General features: G+C 40.2%; 1 protein-coding gene across 8 annotated transcripts in view; it reads right to left on the bottom strand.

The window, feature by feature from the left end:
- Positions 1-22080, bottom strand: part of MAPK10 (mitogen-activated protein kinase 10) — a 258639-nt gene that overhangs the window by 112124 nt on the left and 124435 nt on the right. For 7 of the 8 annotated variants that reach the window (XM_034771494.1, XM_034771498.1, XM_034771497.1 and 4 more), the window contains one exon: positions 7319-7390. In XM_034771494.1, the coding sequence (XP_034627385.1) occupies positions 7319-7384 (66 nt within the window). In that variant the 5' untranslated portion in view covers positions 7385-7390. Of the gene's footprint in view, positions 1-7301; positions 7391-22080 lie in introns of all 8 variants that reach the window. The other variant, XM_034771500.1, reaches the window with a different exon arrangement.

Genomic DNA, 22080 nt, shown 5'->3' with positions numbered 1-22080 from the left:
ACACAATAATGGAAAACCTTTCCCTGCCCCTCTCTGGGGTGTTGTCCTATTATGCTGGCCTCTGGATGCCAGTCCTTCACCAGAGTCCCTCCTTCCTTCCCTCATGAGAAGAGGGGTTTTTCAAAGGTCAGAGGTTGCCCTTAATTGGATTCGAGTGTCCCTAGTTGATCTGAGGTAACCCCTTTTCAACTCATAGGAACTTTAGCATTCTAGGGCTACTATACCTGCCTTCCACCACTCTCTGGATGCTGTCCGGTCTGAATGTGTCAGAATATATACATATATAGAAGTATTGTCATACTGTTAGTGGGCCTGATCCAAAGCTCACTGAAGTCAATGGAATGACTCCCATTGACTTCTATGAGTTTTGAATCAAGACCAGTATGATAGCTACTTTACTGAGGGCCAGACTGGTGCTGACCCTATCCTGGATGTGTGGGGCATAGAAAGGGAAAGAGAATGGGATGGAAGCCCCTGCACAGTCAACCTAGCACAAGTGATGTCCTTCCAATGGTGGCCATAGCCCCACATCTCTCTACCCCATCCAGAAGAGAGTGACCAGCCTCAGGAACACCACATTCCATATGTTGCAGGTGGCAGAACTCCTGCTCGAGAGTGCACTACCCTAGATCCATAAGAGCAATTGCCGCTTATTCAAATAGAATCTCTCCAGAGATTCAGGTGTGTGCAATCCCTCCTCACCCCTTACCTCGAACACAGGCAATGTCTTATACCCACCATCTGGTCCCCAAAGTCAAAAGGAAAGAGTTGTTCAAATAAACAGGCTCAATCATGACATCCATAGAGTTTTTTCATGAATTGCCAAAGTGGAAATAAAGGCTTGAGCCTGCAAACTCCGACTGTCCTGAGCAACCTTACCAAGTCAAAGATTTTATTCATGTAATAGCTACATGCATGAATAAGGCCCCAAGAAAGCCAAACAGATCCACCTCTGACAAGCCAAATATTCTTCGCCTTCTTGCTGAGTTTGTTTCTATTGATAATTTTTTGAAACCCTTGTCATTGTGTCCCTTCTTCATCTGTGTGGGCAGATGACACCACAAACTGACATCTGTGACACTCTGTATCTCGGGGGAACACCCTGCACCCCCATGTTCATCCTTATAATATGATTGTGTGGTATCCAATGCAAAGTTTGTCATGTTGGGTGTCTTCGGAAGGCTCATGATGCACTGAGCATTGTTGTTATAGTAATGTTATAGGTTGTAATTTCATGTATATAGTTATGAGGCTGAAAATGTGTCCTCATGGCTTAAAACAAGCCCAGGCAAAACTCTCCAGGTACAGAGGGGCAGTTCACACTTCATCAGGGCATGTATGGGACAAACCCAGCCCAGCCTCACAGGAACAAAGGACACTGGCCTAGTCAGCAACAAAGGATCTGTTGGACTCTCGAGTGAGTCACCCCCCTTCCTTTGTTCAGTCAGGGACTACAATGAGGTAATGCTCTCCTGACCCTGAAGGAGGGAAGGGGGGCAAAGCCAAGAGGGAAGAAAGAATATGATAAAAAGGAGAGACATTTGTCATGCTCTTCCTTTCTCTTCCACCTACATCTACAGACATCACCACCAAGCAACCAAAACGCTGATCAAAGGGGAGAGCCTGGCTGAAGGGCAACCAGCCAGCCTGTCGTGAGAAGCATCTAAGTTTGTAAGGGCACTGAAAGTGTTAAGATCAGCTTAGAATGCATTTTGCTTTTATTTCATTTGACCAAATCTGACTTCTTGTGCTTTGACTTATAATCACTTAAAATCTATCTTTTGTAATTAATAAATTGGTTTGTTTATTTCTACCTGAAGCACCGTGTTTCGTTTGAAGCATTTCAGAGACTCCCCTTGGGATAACAAGCCTGGTACATATCAATTTCTTTGTTAAATTGATGAACTCATCTAAGCTTGCAGTGTCCAGATATAACTGGACACTGCAAGACAGAGGTTCCTAGGGTTGTGTCTGGGACCAGAGATATTGGCTAGCATCATTTGGTTGCACAATCCAAGCAGCTTACATTCCAAAGGCTGTACATGAACAGCCCAGGAGTGGAGGTTCTCATAGCAGAGCAGGGTAAGGTTGGCTCCCAGAGTCAAGGATTGCAGCGACGTAGTAGATCACCGGTCCAGATAACACCAGGGGAATGTCACACCATCATTTAGGATTTTGACCTACGAAATGCCTCCCCTACTTAGTCATGGGGCTCAACTGCTTCTTTATGATGTCCAGTCATTTCATTTTTATTTCCCTTCCCTTGGATCTCTTTCCTTGTGCATGTTCTCTTTCATCATCATCCTTATCCAAATGGTCCCCAGGCCAGTTCTTCCTGATTTATATCTAAAGAGACTTTAATCTTTTCACATTCGCTAACAAACACATTCCTATATGCTGTTTTATTCTACATTCTTTTGGCCCTTTCTTTAATGCCAGCAATGCCTAGCATTTCACTACTTCAGAACCCTCACATCTTTTCATCCCCTCTGATGGTCTCAGCTGCTTTCATATTTTAACGGATAACTGTGTTTGTAGGACAGTTGAGCTTTTATCCTCCTCAGACTCCTAGAAACAATGAGTGCTACAGGCAAGCGTGTACTCAAAACCTTACAAGGACTTATTTAAATGTTCTCTCCTCCATACGGGTTCAAAGTACAATTTGTACTAACAATGGAGGCGATGATTAGAAATGCTACAGCAGTGAGAGATCATGAATCTCCTCATTTCCCCATAAAAGCTGCGAGACTATGCTCAGAAGGATATAGCACAAGCAAAAGTGATTAAAAAGTAGTTTGCATGCAGGTCAGATTGGATGTAAATCTTAGCTAAATATCTATATGCATCCGAAGAAGTGGGCTGTAGTCCACGAAAGCTTATGCTCTAATAAATTTGTTAGTCTCTAAGATGCCACAAGTACTCCTGTTCTTTTTGCGGATACAGACTAACACGGCTGCTACTCTGAAACTTAGCTAAATATTGACTCAGACACATAAAAAGCCACATAGGCAGTAATTCTGCAAGGAACAATACAGGAATTCTACGATTAACATGTGTTTACTTAAATCACTGGTTATTCTGAAATATGAATTTGGGCTGGCCAAACCACAGAGATGCCAATGAACCATTATATCACACCATTATGTATTCTGTGTATGCAACATATACGTTAATTATTATTTATATCCCTCTTACTTTACAGTCAGGTGTCAACTATATTCAAGGCTCACAGGGAGCCATAACCCCCACTACTCTAAAATAGTTTTCGATAGCCAAAAGTGTCACAGTTTAAAAATCTGATTCCTTGAGATTTTCTGGAGCTAAGTGTGAACATTGTGTGTCCTATTAGGAAGCCAGGAATCTCTCTCATTTCCAGTTCTATAAAGCTCTCACATCTACTTCTGCAGAATCACGTAATATTGGAATTTAAACTGGTCTTACTAGTACGTGTGCATTTAGAATTGTATTATTAGTGCTCATTTGAAGCTCTTTGCTGAACTGCTTACTCAGGCAAAACTCCTATTGAGCTCAATGGGAGTTTTGCCCATATAAGTACAATATCTGGCCCTTAGTGAACACAAATGTTTTTGAGGAAAAAAACTGGACTGAGAGCTCTGGACATTGAAACCTCTTTATACACAGAACAGGGCCAACACATGCAAGCTCCTCACATTACCCCACATAAAGGTATATGGTGCTTCACACAGAACATAAAAGTTGCACGGTCCCTGCCCTGAAGAGGTCACAAAGCCAACACACAGACAACATAAAACTCTGGTCATAATAGTAAGGGAGGGAAGAGGATATCAGTGGTCAAGGGAGACCATGGGAGAAAAGATTCTTTGAATAAGTGGGATATCAACAGAGTCATGAAGGAGGAGAGAGAAAACACTTTGTAAACAAGAAATTGAGCAATGTCCCAAGCACAGGAGGCAGTGAAGGCCAAGAATTGGTAAGAGACACAACAAAGGGAGCAGTGAGCAGGCAGGATTGTGAAGGAGGAAAAAGGAAATGAGAACAGGGACATAGCTGGGACAAGATTACACAGGTCTTTGAAACCTAGCCTGAATTTGATGCTATAACAAATAGAGAGTGAGTGACAGAATAGAGGAGATAATGTATTCAGAATGGAGGCAACTTACCTTGGAAAGACTGAAGTCGGAGAAGTGACAAGAAGGGAAACCAAAGAAGTTTGCAATAGAGGGTTTGGAGTGAGGGTTTAGTGACGTGAATAGTGAATGAAGAGTGGGTTTTGGTTATATTAAGAGGAAGAAGTAACAAAACCTTAGAGAGAAACTGGATGCAGTGAGGGCAGAGAAAGGAGGGAGAACAGGAAAGAAGATGGCCCGAGGAAGGACAGTGAATTTAACAGCAGTAAAGAAAGGAGGTGGCATAGAGAGTTTAGCAAGAGAAGAAAGACCTGTAATGAGATGCACTATTTCTCTAGCTTACTGCATACATTGATAATATAATGCAATATTTCATAGTGATATTAAATAGCTCTGCAATCGTTCCAAGAAAGTGGGATACACCTGAGATTCTGATTAACATTTAAGAGCTCTTTTCCATACTGTGTATGCAGGGTGAAAAGGAAGACGCCTGAGCTACATGAATGGACATCACTACTTCCATTAAATGGAAGCAACACCTAAGGCCACATCACAACAGACTCATCACCCTATAAATTCTATTTTTAAGATATTATTTTATAATTACAGCACTTGACATGGAAATGGTAGCAAACAAAGGAGTCTCCCTCTTATAAATAAATAAGGGGTAAGCAGCAGAGTAATTAAAATTCCCCATTAAAAAAAATCACTCTTGATATTAAACAGGCAGGATTTGTAACCTAAGAATCTAAGCTGCAGATCAGCGCTTCTTTTATAGATTATGAATGTTGACTAATGACCCACCGGAAACCATGGGTAATTACAGGACATTTTGCATGAATACAACTATGTTTAAGGCTGCAAGCAATATCTTCATCCAATCTGATTAAGACATTAGAGTGATTTATCAAAATTAAGAAACAATTTGCAAATAAACCAGATGTGCTCAACCAATGAAGATCTGCATGATTATCAACAAACATGATCTTTTCTGTGGTTCAAGCTAATCTAAGGGCATTCTCAAAATAATCTGGTTTCTAAATGTTCATCAATGAGATTGTTATTGAAACTAGGGAGTCTTTAAAGTATTTCAGAGAGAGCGAGAGAGAGAGTGCGTAAGCGTGCGCATAGTGATTGGTCAAGCAATTTACATAGGTTGTCATGGTAATGAGGAAGAAATTAAGCTAAGATTTTGAAAGGGCTCAAAACTTCCCCAAAATCCCAGTCTAAAATTTCATTCTAGGTACTTCTTTTGGTGGTCTCAATGCAGCAAGTTCCAAAACCCTGCATCCTGCAAGAAAAACCATTAATTGACATGCATCAATGGCCGGAAAAAAGTAGTTCTGAATATTAAAGAAGAAAAGGGGTGAAGAACACCTCTCCCCTGCTCAAATCTAAATCAGGCATGATAGGGAAGAGGCACACACCATTTGAGATGTCATTTCATCTGAGACTGGAGGATCATGGTGCAGGTAGTCAGATGCCTCTTGTATATTGATGCATTAAGATTGCATACAACATACTTCCTAGTGTGAGAAGATAATTATATGTAAAGATTCCTGTACAATTTTACTATGGGGTCTCAGTGACAGGGAGAAGATAGAGTTAAAAAGTAGAGAGAGTCAGAAAATGATTTTCCCCCTTATGAAATTTTTTCCAAAAATGATCATTTTTTTAAAGTATTTCTTAGATTTCTTTCTTTTGGTCAAAAACCTAAAACCACTTTTTTTAGGTAACTGCAAACATAAAAAATTAATTGAAAATGGGATTTTTTGGAAGAAAATGTAGGTACAAGGAGAAGTCATTTTACTTCAGTTCAAATGTTTTGATAGAAAGAGCATCCCCAGCTCTGTTAGGGAGTTATGGATGAAAAGTAAAAGTAACTTTCTATGATGGTGACAAAAAAAGTGAGTCTGGATGAATTATGAAATGTTGCTAACTACCAAAGATGGTTCTAGTACAAGGGGAATTTGAGCAAATAAAATCTATATGTAGATGAGGAACAAAGAGAAAATGCCTCGGGCAGAGGAGGATGGAGGAAAAGAAAATGTGTGAAGCAAACTGTCAGACTGAAAACTGAAATTATATTGTCCAGATCCACCCTGAACCTGAATGCCATGTGAAGTGCAGAGAATGGGAAAAGATATTTGTGGGGGGAAAAAACCTTTCTGCTGTTTTGTATTAAATGCGGATATAGAACAAATATTACTTTTTTTTTTACTTGATTTTCAGTTACTTGGACCCAGTGTAATCATTTGCTGCTTAAGTATTAAATGTAATACTTTTAATGCTCTTTCTAAGGATGCAACATGATTCTCACCGATCAAGAAACATATATTATTCTTGTGATCAGCCAGATTACTGGTGCTCCATCAGACCATAAAAATGAATGAAGAAATAGCGCTCAAGCACTAGTCACAGTAGGAGGAGAATTGGACAACTGAATCCTCTTTCCTTCTGCACTTAATTTATTGAGTTTAGTTTCAGTTCTGTAGAGTTTAAAGCATCATGACTGAACAATTTCAAAATCAATTTAATAAGTACAAAATCGGCTACACTGCTGCTTCAATACAGCAGAACCTCAATCACACACATTTAATTAAACTATAAACTTTATACTCCATGCACAAATTTGGCCACTCTTCCTCATCTCTTAGCAAAGATGTAAAAGCAGAGAGTTATACAGTGAGGTTAGAGAACAGTTCTATAGTGAGGTGTTACAGTACAAAGGTTTACCTATATAAAGGCCAGAAAGGAAATAAGAAAAATATGTTTTCATTCATCCTTTTGGATATTTCTGTGCATGTCTGTATGTGGACACTTTTAAGAGATTACTCTTCAGAGATTAAGAGTGTCCTATTTTGATTCAATTTAAATTGGTGTGGATTAAAACCAAGTTTTATTATTTCAATTCCACATTGTGTGTAAAAAGGCCCAAGACAGTTATTTGTATAAAAATTACTCCAGCAGATTCACTAGCCATTATAAAGCACAGTCATAAATTATTAAAACCCAACTATGATCGTCAAAATATGTGATAAAGTAAACTCTGTGATGCATTATCTAGCTTTTCTATTGTGTTTTTCCGCTGGTTGATTCTCACAATTCAGTAGCCTGAACTGGGCCTTTATTGTAATTCTACAGTTTCAATATAATCTGGATGGCAAATATGGAAGTACAAGTATATTTTACCTGTAAGGAACACACACCTGACAAAAGGCAATCTTCACATCCAGGGTAGGTTCACTGCAGTAGTACAAGAAATGGCGGCTCATAAATACCTGCAATTTAAAAAAAAAAAAGTCAAAATCACCTGCCTGTTGCTGATTTGGAATTACAATTTCTATCCATCTGATTTCACAGTATGAAACAACATGTGAGTTATTATTCAGTTATGTGACTAAAAGAGATTGGGGTGGCTCAGTGGATTGGTAATAGGCTCCAGAGCTTTCAAACCACTAGGAAAGGTTACCTGTTTAAACACAACATAGCTTGTAGTAACTTGAAATCATTAGATCAAAATCTGCCCTATATGCAAGCCAGTGCAATTTGCAATTCCCCACACCAGCAGGAACGAAATTAAGCCTTTGGAGCTCAGTGGCCAGAACTGCAGGGTCAGTGGAGTTACCTTCATTTGGTCTATTGACCCATCATGAGAGAGTCTATGGTTCTTCCTTCAACTCCTACTACTCATCTCAGCCCTACTGTGGCATACTATAATTCTAAGTTATAACACCACAGAAAAATGCACAAGTGCCATTAAGACAGCTCAAATGAGTAGCTGTGCTGGAGCACAGACTGAAATCTCCACTGGTTTTCTGCCAAGAAGCAGGATTGAATTAAGGAAAAAGACAAAAATCTTAATTGCACCAAAATAAAAAAAAATCTGCTAGCTTTACAAGAAAAGAAGATAAATATTATAGAATTTCAATTTTGCCTTGTAAATATAATAAAATTATGTAAAAGCTAATCCTGAGAAATGCTATCCTACTTTGATGGAGATACCACCACGGTCCTGAAATTCTACACTGTGGTCTTGAGATATTTATGTGACTGTAAGAACTGTGCATTAACGATAAGCTGAAGTACTGTGAAATAGTGATAAGTTTATTGGAGTTATTTTACCCTATTCTGTCTGAACAGGGCTGAAGAAACCATAAAAAGAAAAAAAAAAGTGTCCACCAGTGTTTGCAACCTGAATTGTTCCATATGCTCCCACATGTGCTTAATTTTTAATGAATGAATGAATAATCTGGTCATGAAAAGCACTTTCTCTGTATCACATTACAGTGTCTCAGATTGCTGCATCATTGCTCAATGAGTCATTGAGGAAGCTCCACATTCCACAGAGGGTTTGTTTATATATATATATATATATATATATATATATATTTATTAACTTTAGTCATTTCACTGCTTTCTGGAAACCCAGCAGATCATTAAGTTCTCTCACTGCAGAGGTTTAAAGGACATGTCCCCAATCAGTAGGACTATATGCTGATGCATTATCTTGATTTGATCTGGGCAGGAAACAATTTTCCCATCTTGCAAACATTTTTGAGGTTTCAAAAAATTTCTCATTTCACATTGAGAGGAAACCAAAACATTAGAACACTTTTCATGAAAAGAGAGAGAATGAATCAATGTGGGAGACCTGGCTTGAAGTCTCTGCTCCAAAGCTGGCACTTGAACCTGTGCCTCCCACATCCCAGTTGAATGCCCCACCACTGCAGTTATTGGCTAGTCTGGGGTCTCTCTCGCTCTCTCAATTCCATCCTACACCTGAGAAATCCTGCTTGGTGAAGTTTGTTGGTGACCCTAACTAGCAGCCTAGTGCAAGAGACTCACTGGCATCTGGTAGTGAATTTCAGTGACCAGTTCAGTGCAACTCAGTTTGCTGATATCATAAACTGTATCCGGTATGTATCATGTAAGGTATCACTGGAAAACTAACACCACATATTCTTGCATGGTGTGTGTACAGTAATTGCCAAGCGACCACACAAAAAAGAAGGAAATGTGGAACTATAATGTGTTTACCAGACAAGTTGGGCGAGTGGGTGAACAGGTTTCTCCCACACAAAGGACAAGCTGACATGGCAAGTGGCCATTCATTTGTATCACAGAGGGCTTGAACAGATCAATTTGCATTTTAGTCAACACCAGAGGGGGAAGAAACCAACATGGAACTTCCTTCACCATCAGACTCCATGTCTCTCTCCTCAGAGCTTGATTTGGGCAGAGGGGGGCAGGTAATCTTCAGAATCCATTTCAAAGATGCACTGGACTATGAAGGAGAGGGGCAAAGAACCCCAAGTTGTCTTTCACCTAAAAAAACACTTTGGGTTTGGTGGAAGGTCCTGACCAGCTGCGTGGTCAGACATCTTGCTGGAAGGTAGCGTGATACAAATTTTACCTTGAATCAAGACTAGTTTGCTGAGTTTTAGTCTCTAGAATGTGTTTTTCACTTTTGTTTGTAACCATTTAAACTCTATTCTTTATGACTGAACTCACTTAAAATCCTATCTCCTTTTGCTATTAAACTTGTTTTACTTTTCATTTAAACCAAGCCAGTGCTATGTTTGAATTGAAGTGATTGTTAACTCCAGTTTATCATGATAACCTGTGTATTTTGTTTCTTTAGAAAAACCAACAAACTTTATTATTCCTCTGAAAGGAAAGGGCTGGCGGTTGCAGAGCACATGGTTTTGGGAAAATTCAGAACTGGGGGGGCATTGGGGTCATCCTGTCAGGTGTAACCAAACAGCTGGTGGAGACCAGAGTGTGGCTAGTGTGTAGCAAGCAAACTGCTGGAATCGTAGGTGCTGGTCCAGGGCCTCTCTCTCTCTCTCTCTCTCTCTCTCTCTCACACACACACACACACACACACACACACACACACAGTGCCCTGACTAGCAGCATCCAGACAAGGGACCTACAGCAGCAGAGCAATTTAAGGTACCCAGGGTTACAGGACATTCAGTGACACCAACCTCTCACTGGTCTGGATTGCACCCTGAACGTGGCACTGTTGGGTTCCCACAAAAAGTTTTAACTTCGACAAATTGACATTTTCCATCTCTCTCACTCTCCACATACACACACACACACACACACACACACACACACACGTGTGTTTTAGTTACTGTCCCTGCCAGTTCTATCATAACACTTCCCAAACATTGTCATTCCATAGCCACAATGGGAGTGTACGCTCACAAGCGTGACACAAGGGCAATCTAAAAGGAATTAGGCATCAGTAAATATCTAACTACTTTTTTTTTTTTTGGTAGAGATGGGTCGAAGCAGTAAAGTTCAGCTGAGATCCAAGCTTTTCCAAAGTTCAGGGATGTTTGGTACCAAGGTTTTGGCACTTCCCATTGAAGACTTAGGGGCTAACTGCAATGTTTGGATCTGCATCCAACACTGTTTCTGGAGGTGTCTACTTTTGGATGAGAGAGAGAGAAAAAAAAGAAGGCCCTGACCACTGTCGGGCACTAAAGTCCCCTGGTGCTTTTCATAAGAAATGAGTCTTTAGCACCGACCAAATTTAATGAGACACATGCCACCCAGGAAGGAGTACAAAAGAGCTGCCTGTTTCTCAGAACAAGAAGAGACCTAGGGATGAGCAGCAGTTGATGGGGTTGGTCTCCAGGAAACAAGAGAGATTTGAAAGAGCAGCAGCTGTTGTGGGGTCTTGCCAGAAAAGGGGCCTGGGAACCCAGCAAAGAAGCCTGGGAGATAGCCCAGGAGGAGGCCTGAAGGCAATATGAAGGGAAAGGCCTGAGGCAATATGGTTGTGGTATGGGCTTGAGGCCTGGTGTTTGCACCTATCCTTGTTTAGAGGCCCCAGCCTGCAACTTCCAGAAAGGGCAGGAGGAAGCCCTCCCCCGCACTTACCCTTCTGCAACAATGGAAAAGACTAGTGTGGACCCTAGAGAAAGACCTATCGAACAGGTCAGCCTAGAGGGGGTCAAGGAAACATCTGCCCTATATCGAGGGGTAAAGGACATGGATTCCTTATCATATCTGGACTTTTCTTTAACTTGGAAGGGAAACATTTCATTTGGCCAGAAGACCAAATAACCTAAGTCCAAAAAAACTGTGGCATGGCTGGAATCGGATTCTGGGAAGAGGTAAACCATGCTATCACACTCAGTCTAGATTTATTTATCAACTCTGAGAAGATTAAAACCTGAGGATGTATGGCTGTAAACTGCAGAATTTGATCAGGACTGCAGGGTACCCTATGATATATCATAACCTACCCTCAGCCCCACATACCATGACTTTCCCAATATTAAAGTAAGGTTTGTCACTATCATTTTATGGGGAGATAAATCAAGCATTTCTGCATTTATCACTTTGCCATAAAAGAATGTACTGTATATGTGTGTGGGGTTGGAGGTTGAATGTACTGCATATCTTTGTATGGCTGTTTGGTTATGTACTCACTCTGAAGAGGAAAAGCTAAAAATAGTTTGTGCTGCCTCAACGTATCTGATTCAAACAAAGATTTCAGAAGATTCCTGGCATGAAAGAAAGAAGGAATTGGTTATTCCTCTTATCAAAATTATCCATATATTTTCTAGCAATGGTTTTAAAAAATAACATTCAGTTCCTACTGTCTGAGATGAGGCATCTTCTCATCAGCAGACAAACCATTCTTGAAGAATGCTAATTTCAAAAGATGCATACTTTCAGGATTTTTTCTGTTTTGTTTTTTAATATTTTCTGTTTTGAAAATTGGTTTGAATTATTCCATGCATAGTTCAAAGAGAGGTAGACTTTTCTCCTTTGCCGGAACATTAATGATCTGAGCCCTGAAGTATAGTACACTTAATACTCCAAAAGTTTGGAGTGATGCCACTGGAATTTCACTCTAAGAACTACATTTTTCTTACCCTAAATCTCAAATATTTTCACATGTAAAGACAAGAAGAAGAACAAAAAGTTACATGATTTTGGCAATAAACAGAACCAGTTTTAACTCAGACTCTTGAGTATTCCATCACAAAATGATGCAGACCTGACCAAGGTGTCACAGATTTAGGGACAGAAATTCGGATAGAATCCTGCTCTCCTGATTCTCAGTCCTATGCTCAATGTATTGGGCTATCAAGGTGCCATCTCCTCTATATGCAGTACTTTATTATATCTCTGAGAATTAAGTACTTATATTAATGATAAAAGGGGGTAGTTATAAATTTCATAATAATTTGCAATCATAAGGATTCTTTCCCATCTCAGACAGCTGGACACCCATCTCCAGATGTACTGAAAAGTTCCCTGAACTTGCACTAGTAGATTGTGGTGCATTCCAACACATCCAAGATTAGAATCAAACACCATCTAATTCAATTCTAAATGTTTTGGGGGGGATTTATGGCCCAGATGTCCCCTCCAGGGTAAAAGCTAACAAAGGGTAATATTTTCCCATGGGAATCTCATCATCTCGTGAAGGGGCAATCAGAAGGTGTTGCTCTCCCAAGGAAAAGTCCCTCTATCCCCCAAACCTGGCAGATCCCCTGAGATATACAGAAGGCCAGGACCACGTTCCCAGAGGACCTGAAACCCACAGTGGCTCTGGCCCTCACCCAGTTCCACTGTAACCTGATTCCCATTGCAGACACAGTACCAGGGACTCCCCTTGTCTACAGCAGCTTCCAGAAGCAGGGAGAGATGCAGCCTGTACTAATTCATTTTACACTATCTTCCATGAGCATAGAGGAGGGATGTGTTTCCCTCATTCCTTCTCCCTGTATACACCCTGGAATGCCTGGATCACCCAAAGTCTAGGAATTGGAACAGTTCTGTAGGGGCACCTGAAATCCTTCTGCATGGAAGAAGGAAAGCCCATGCATGGAGGCCCCCTCAACGTTCAGATCAGGAGAGGCGTAACCTGGGTCTGTGTAGGCATATCTGCCATTATCAGTAATGGAGAGCTGTGTTCAAATTTCCCACACATTTAGGCCCCCAGTTCAGAAAAGGACTTAAGTATGTACCTAAATGTTTTGTTGAATTGGGTTCTGAGAAAACAGATTGCTTGATGTTATCATCAATACCTGAAAAGTCCAATTTTTAAATTACAGTTTAAAAGTACTGTAACAATAGAATTTTGTTAATACTGCCATTTCTAGAGACTAGGAGATTCTGACGTGCTAGAAGGGAACAAATAATCCTCTGAGAAGTGAAATCTACAAGTAGATAAAAAATATTATACTCTGTATTAATAATATAGAAGACAAATGTATGTTTCTCCATTGGATCTTTGCTATCACTAATTATTTTTGATATATCTGGCAAAGTGATGACGTGAATAAGGTAATTAAGTAAAATATTAGATTAAATTTGAGCAGAAACAGTTTATCTTCCACTAAGAATCTCACAGTGAAATAAGAAATGATAGTATATTAAAGGCTTTAAAAAATAATAGGTTTCGCTTCCTAAATGGAGCTGTTGGAGCAGGAATGTCAGAAGATAAAGAAAGAAGGGGCTTAGAAGTAGCAATGAAATATGAATGGCTTTGAGAGGAAGTATTCAGTATACAGGAATAGTGTGAACTAAGTACAAAGGTAGAGAACTCAGATTTACCTAGTGATTAGAGCACAAAACTAAGAGCAAGAAATTGATGATTTCTAATTCTGGCTCTGCTGCTAGCTTGCTGTGTGGTTTTAGGCAACTTATTCTGAGCCAAATTTTCAAGTCTTAGCTTTTAGATACACAAACATAGACCCCAAAGATATAATATTCACAGGTGCTAAGTACCTGCAACCATCATTTATTTCAACTGGCATCATGATTGCATTTGGCAATCATGATTTAAATGTCAAGTTGCGGACCCTGAAAACAAAATCACCCATTTTACAAATAGGAATGATCAGAGAGATTATCTATCCCTGCAGGAGTGTCTACACAACAGCTGGGAAGCACGATTCCCAGCTTGGGCAGACATACACTCACCAGCTCTGGTAGAGCTACTATGCTAAAAATAGCACTGTGGCTGCAGCAGTAGGGGCTAGCCACCTGAGTACAACCTCACCAGACTCCCTGCATACATATGCAGGCGGCTAGCCTGAGCCACTGCCTGAGCTACTGTGACCACACTAGACTGTGGCCTTAAAGATTAGCTCATCGCCATTCACAAACTGCAAAACTAAAGCCTACGGGTCTGTATATACTGCAATCCCGGAGTGTGGCTGCAGCTTGTGTAGACATACTCTAGCTGCTCCAGGTAGCTTGGGTACCAGAGACATTAAGCTGTAGCAGCATAAGATTCAGTATGTGCTAGCTGGCTGAGTAATTACCGAGGGTTCCCAACAGCCCGCCCGTGCCAGAACCCATGCTTCTGTACCTTCACTGCTCTGGTACCTGAGCGAGCTAAATTAAAGCTACTTTAGGTATTTCTACACAAGCTGCAATCACACCCCATGACTGCAGTGTAGACATATAAAAATAGGAGTATAAAAGTATAGAGGAGTATAAAAATATTGCTCAGGCGTGCAGGAGTGAAATCAGGAAGGCCAAATCACACTTGGAGTTGCAGTTAGCAAGAGATGTTAAGAGTAACAAGAAGGGTTTCTTCAGGTATGTTAGCAACAAGAAGAAAATCAAGGAAAGTGTGGGCCCCTTACTGAATGAGGGAGGCAACCTAGTGACAGAGGATGTGGAAAAAGCTAATGTACTCAATGATTTTTTTGCCTCTGTCTTCACGCACAAGGTCAGCTCCCAGATTGCTGCACTGGGCAGTACAGCATGGGGAGAAGGTAACCAACCCTCTGTGGAGAAAGAAGTGGTTCAGGACTATTTAGAAAAACTGGACGTGCACAAGTCCATGGGGCCGGATGCGCTACATCCGAGGGTGCTAAAAGAGTTGGCGGGTGAGATTGCAGAGCCATTAGCCATTATTTTTGAAAACTCATGGCGATCGGGGGAGGTCCCAGATGACTGGAAAAAGGCTAATGTAGTGCCCATCTTTAAAAAAGGGAAGAAGGAGGATCCGGGGAACTACAGGCCAGTCAGCCTCACCTCAGTCCCTGGAAAAATCATGGAGCAGGTCCTCAAGGAATCAATTATGAAACATTTAGAGGAGAGGAAAGTGATCAGGAACAGTCAGCATGGATTCACGAAGGGGAAGTCGTGCCTGACTAACCTAATTGCCTTCTATGATGAGATAACTGGCTCTGTGGATGAGGGGAAAGCAGTGGATGTGTTATTTCTTGACTTTAGCAAAGCTTTTGATACGGTTTCCCACAGTATTCTAGCCACCAAGTTAAAGAAGTATGGGCTGGATGAATGGACTGTAAGGTGGATAGAAAGCTGGCTAGATCGTCGGGCTCAACGGGTAGTGATCAATGGCTCCATGTCTAGTTGGCAGCCGGTTTCAAGTGGAGTGCCCCAAGGGTCGGTCCTGGGGCCGGTTTTGTTTAATATCTTTATTAATGATCTGGAGGATGGTGTGGACTGCACTCTCAGCAAGTTTGCAGATGACACTAAACTAGGAGGCGTGGTAGATACACTAGAGGGTAGGGATCGGATACAGAGGGACCTAGACAAATTAGAGGATTGGGCAGAAAAAAACCTGATGAGGTTCAACAAGGACAAGTGCAGAGTCCTGCACTTAGGACGGAAGAATCCCATGCACTGCTACAGACTAGGGACCGAATGGCTAGGTAGCAGTTCTGCTGAAAAGGACCTAGGGGTCACAGTGGACGAGAAGCTGGATATGAGTTAACAGTGTGCTCTTGTTGCCAAGAAGGCTAACGGCATTTTAGGCTGTATAAGTAGGGGCATTGCCAGCAGATCGAGGAACGTGATCGTTCCCCTTTATTCGACATTGGTGAGGCCTCATCTGGAATACTGTGTCCAGTTTTGGGCCCCACACTACAAGAAGGATGTGGAAAAATTGGAAAGAGTCCAGCGGAGGGCAACAAAAATGATTAGGGGTCTGGAGCACATGACTTATGAGGAGAGGCTGAGAGAACTGGGATTGTTTAGTCTCCAGAAGAGAAGAATGAGGGGGGATTTGATAGCAGCCTTCAACTACCTGAAGGGGGGTTCCAAAGAGGATGGAGCTCGGCTGTTCTCAGTGGTGGCAGATGACAGAACAAGGAGCAATGGTCTCAAGTTGCAGTGGGGGAGGTCCAGGTTGGATATCAGGAAAAACTATTTCACTAGGAGGGTGGTGAAACACTGGAATGCGTTACCTAGGGAGGTGGTGGAGTCTCCTTCCTTGGAGGTTTTTAAGGCCCGGCTTGACAAAGCCCTGGCTGGGATGATTTAGCTGGGAATTGGTCCTGCTTTGAGCAGGGGGTTGGACTAGATGACCTCTTGAGGTCCCTTCCAACTCTGATATTCTATACCCAAACTGGTTATGGCTAAGCAGACTGCAGAGGTAAGAAGTTTTTGCTGAGTTCCTTCCATGGGCCTGTCACTCTATCTGCTCTACTTTTTTGTTTAATTGCTTGTTTTTAAATGAAGCTTGGGTAGACAGCCCTGTAACAACAAGGTATGGAGTTTTGCCTTCTCAAAGGCCTTCTCCTGGATCCCCAGTAATTTTGGGGAATGAGGATTTTTTGAAAATATTTATGTATTCTTTAAGAGCAAGCTTTCAAAATGCTACAGAGTCTGATTTTCACAAGTGCAGAGCCCTCATAACACCAACTGCAGTTAGTGGTTGCTCGGGGTGAACAGAACCTCTCAGAACCAGGATCATAAAACTTTACCAGCTCCGGGACAAAAATATACTTGCCTGCCTTTAATCAGAGTGCTTGGGGATGATGACAAAAATTAATGACATTTCATTTATCCTAGGTGAGCAAAAATTTACAAGGCTGTTACAGGAATTTTTTGTACACCCACTGTGAGTTTGATGGGGTTTTCAGACCCCAGTTCAGCCTCATTACTCAGCCTTCCAGACTGGAGAGCAAGGAATTAACTCCTTCTTTGCTAGACGCCCATAGAGTTTTCAGACCATATGACACTCCATGCAAGATGTTTCTTATAACCACACAGGACTTTTAAATATAGAACACACACTTCAAATAGAGAAGCCTTTTGTCCTTGAAAAATTAACTGAAATGAACAGGTCAAGAATTATCTGATGAAATAAATACTCTAACTGTAAAAAGCTCTTTGTTTTGACAAGTACTAAACTCACGGAAAGAATTTTAAAAAATCCCATCACACAATCATTAAAGTCTTTCATGGAAAAGCAAGTCTGAAGTATTTCTCAGGTGAACACACAACTCTTCAATTTAAAATAAAAAAAAATGGTCTTTGTTTTTTAACTATGTAGACACTCATTCCCCATTATATATTCAGGTCCTTTTTGCTTTGATAGTTAGGGCAATTTGGAGCTTTAAAAAAAAAGTCCTCATTCTCAGTAATAAAGGAGTATTCTAATGTAAGAAGAAGAAATAATCTTTTACCGTTTTATAAAAACTCACTGACTATCAATTACACAGTCCTTCTAGTACCACGTATCTTTTGCTGTAATGGGTAAGCACACAGACTTCTATTCTCAGTCCTTTAATATATGCAAAAAACTCTCATATATAATCCATCATGAACTTTAAAAAAATAAAATAAAAGGCCTGATTTAGCAGTCCTCGCAGAGGCAAAACTCCCACTGAAGCCAATGGAAATTCTGCCTGGAGTAAGGATTGGAGGATAGGGCATCATGGTCTAATGGATCAGGCTCTGGAATGAAACCCAGGGGGGGTGGGTCTATTCATGTGTCTGTTATTAATGCACAGTGTGACCCTGGGCAAATCACTTCAACTATCTGTGACTCTGTTTCTCTTTGTCTATCATGTCTATTTAGATTGTGAGTTCTTCTGGGCAAGGGGCTGTCTCTTACTATGCTTGGTCAGTGCCTAGCACAACAGGATGCTGACCTTGGTAGGAGCCTCTATGCCCTACAGTCATAATAAGGCCAAAACTTTTTTTGATTGTAGAATGCTATCTGTTACTGAATCTCATTGTTCAATTTTTGTATACAGAAAAGCAAAGATGTGTAAAGAAATATATCAAAGATTTTATGGAGATGCCAGCTGTAACTCCATAGACAAGGTTGAGTTGAGTTTTGCTCACAATATACTATATACACACAGTTGACTTCTACAAAGCAGGATTAACCTGATACGTTTTCATCACCATTAAATCCAACTATGTTAATTTAAATAAAAGGATCTTGACCAGCTTCTCGCCTGATTCTCTGGCATAGACTATCTAGCATTCCCCTCCCTTCTCCCCATCAGACGTTTCCTTCCCTTCCAAAGCCATTTGTGCATGAACTAGGCCTGTCTTTCTCACCTATAGCACACATTCCAAACTTTAACATCCACAATAAAACCACAGCTACCTCAATATAATATACTTTAAAGAATCTCATATTCTATTATTGTCAACATAAGCAGCGGGAGGGAAGATATTTTAAAAGAAAAAAATTATAACGCATACACCAAGTCTTTGTGTGCAAAAACTGTAGAATAAAGCTTTAGATGAATTAATTTCTCAATCAACCCAGTATTTGTTTGTTTTAATGATTGTGGAAAGTTGATCTTTCAGAAAAAATTCCATCTACAGCTTTCACAATTTTATATGCATTCCAGGGGAGTAAACTTATGACATGTTAGGAAAATCAATAAAAACTGTTCTTTAGATAAACATCTGTGGTAAATCTGCCTCAAGGTATATAATGAACAACATTTTTAAAACACTCCAAAGCCAAAATACGATTTCCACACCTAATACAAATGTAGTTTCATTTGCCTTCAAATGCCTTGGCATTTTATGATTGGTAGATATGGCATATATTCCACAAAATACGCAGATAAAAGCATTAGGTAACTACCCTATACTAAAGCAATATCAATGAAATATACATTTTGAATACTTCACCCATATTTAACACGCACAAGTGGAAAAAAGAAACAGACATTGTCTGGCAGTTTATTAAAGTAATGACTACAAGTATTTCTGAGTCAATGACACAGAACTGAGCATATCCTGGAATCAAGCAGACCCACTCCATCCCAAGATGCTAGTAATATAAATCCTTTTGCTACGGGTCTCCTTGTACATCTACTGGACTGTTGCAATTCTAGCAATATATTAATGAAGAGTTGATATCATTGGAATGTTACCCTGTACTGGATACATTCAGTTGCACAAGTGTGCTCTACTCAGATTCACCCAAAAAAAATCTGTCGAAGAAGTTACAGCACATCAATTTTTCTGTTTTGTTCTTGTTTCCACTAGTGTCCATTCATGTATTGTTGGTCTCTATATTGTATTATAATTGATACTTCTTGACTGTTGAGTACAAGTGATTTCTGTAACATTTTCTGGGGACAGAGCAGCTAACAGACAAATCATATAATATTACAATTAAACCTCAATTATTGATACCCTAGTTAGCTGAAATTCTTGGTTCTCCAAAAGTCAGATAGCCCTCTGAGGTCTGCTGATTGCTCCAGCTGGTTTCTACAATGCCAGTCACATGAAGGAAAAGAAGAAAGAAAAGCTGTTCACGCCAGCCAGCCAGCTCTCTCAAGGCAAGTATGCACAACAATCAGGGCAAAGCTTGCCTGTGAGGAAGACAAAACGTTCTCAGTGTCTGGTCAAAGACCATGGAATGAACTCCCTCAGGAACTAAAAACTATCACAGGCTTCACCATCTTCTGCTCTATTCTTTGATCTTGGCTCCTCTACCATAAATATAAAGCAACGTGTATATTAAAAAACAAAAACCTATCAAAACAAGACATTCCAATTCTCCCCTGACAGATACTAATCACTTAATGCACTACTGGAAGGTGCTTGGTGGTGAGTGCAATATAAGAACATACGAATGGCCACACTGGGTCAGACCAATGGTCCATCTAGCCCACTATCTTGGCTTCCAACAGTGGCTGGTGCCAGATGCCTCAAAGGGAACGAACAGTACAGGGCATTAGTGATCCAAACCATCATCCAGTGCTAGCAGTCTATATAGCCTACACACAGAAGAGAAAAGAATGTCTAAAAAAGAGAGAGAGGATCTAGCCTAAGCAAAAACAATTGTGCTCCAGAATTTAAGCTTTACTTTTTAAAAAGTTTAAGAGGAAGGAGGCGATAGCCTAGAGACTCTGATTTAGGGAACACTTGTTTATCCAAGACACCCCTTCCAAGGGATTATTCACAGAGACTTTGGGATAATTAATAATGTGCACTTATGTAGCAGCTTCCATTCATGGATCTCAAAGTATTTTACAAGGGAGGACGAGCATAACAGCCTCTATTTTACAGATAGGAAAACTGAGGCACAGAGAGAGTGTACGATAGGACCAGGGTCACACAGCCAGTCAATGACAGAGTCAAGAACCCAGACCTCCTGCCTCGCAGTCTTGTGCAGTTAACTACTAGATCATATTCCCTCCGCAAGGACTGAAGCTTGACTATGGAACTCCCTACCAGGAAGGCAACAATATTAAAATATTTAATTAACGTATTAAAACAAGTTATAGTAACAGGAATCTGCTAGCTTTGGGCAGAATTCTAACACTTCGGTCATCAAAAGAGATTTCAACTCTGACATTCAGTTCCGTTATGCAGGTTTCTTATCCATATCAATGAAAGCTCCATATTGCAAGCACAATATCATAGCTGAGATCAGCCATTTTGATCGGAGTGTCAAACTTTATCTGTGAGAAGATTATAGTTGAGGCCCAAGGCACCATGTAAGAAACTAGACTTAAACTCTATTTCAAGGCACCTGAATTTTGTGGCAGACTGGAAATTCTGAGCCAGCTTCATTTAAAAGAGGGGGAAAAAAGGTTACAGTGAATTAAAGATTTAAATAAATAAAATAGTGAGTATGGTAGTACTTATTTTTATATTAAATTAAATGTATTTTGTTTTGTTCCCACAAGTGCAGTTTTTGATATGCCAAAGACTTTGGGGCATGCCATGTGAGGTAGTTTTGGACTTGGAATAAACACTTTCATTGTTAGATTAACAACGTTGATATTTAGCTCTGAAATTTAAAAAGACAGCTTAATTGGTCATTGAGATGAATGGGGCAGTTCATGCTACTCGGCACTATTGTTTCAGGCTGTCTAAAAACTCAGGATGATAACACTGCATTCATTTATATTTGGTTTGTATTTTCAAGGTTTAGAATTGCTAGGAACAGAATTATTTTTAAAAAGTAAAGCTTAGATTCTGGAGCACAATTCTGTGACTGGGAGTAGATTCCTTTGTAAATTCTGCAGCTATGGAAGATACAGTCTTATTTATCACACAAACAGCTAAAATGTAGGTTCCTTTCAAAACCTCACATTATCCCTAACTTCTAAATTTAAATTCTTTCCTATAACCATAAAGTTAATAAGACTACTCGCCTCAGCAAAGCAAATAGGAGTTGTAGTATGTTAAATATGAAGCACAACCTTAATCTTTCCTCAGAAAAATAGAGCATATTTTGATACTTTCAAGTACGTATTGATTAAATTTCCAACTATACTAAAGCAAATAGAAGAGATGCATTAACTTGAGGAAAAAAGAGCCCTGTGTTGCTGGTGATTCATAATTAAATTAAATATGTAGCATTACCAGTAGCAAATTACCTGCTACTGCTGTCTAGCTAAGTGCTTATGTTGTTACTTGGTGATAGCACCTAGGACAACCAGACTGGGACCTCACTGTGCTAGGCACTGTTCAAACATAGTAAACAGCAATCCCTGGTCTAAAGAGCTGATATAGGGCTGATCAAGCATTTTCCACTAAAGCTTTTTTCCAGTGGAAAATTGTTTTTTGACAAATAGATATTTTCATGGAAGGTGTCTGCTTTCCTTCCAAAAAAAAGGGGGTTTCTTCTGATAACTAAAAAGTAAAGATTTTTGGCTAAAAATCAACATGTTTTAGTTTTCAGCTGAGCTGTTTGTTTTCAGGTTGTTGGAGTTTTTAAATGAAAATTTTCCATGGG

Source organism: Trachemys scripta, chromosome 5, assembly GCF_013100865.1.
Source record: "Trachemys scripta elegans isolate TJP31775 chromosome 5, CAS_Tse_1.0, whole genome shotgun sequence".
In the NCBI taxonomy this organism is placed as follows: Eukaryota; Metazoa; Chordata; order Testudines; family Emydidae; genus Trachemys; species Trachemys scripta.
The sequence above is the reverse complement of the archived record's forward strand: the minus strand, read 5'-3'. Positions and strand labels throughout refer to the sequence as shown.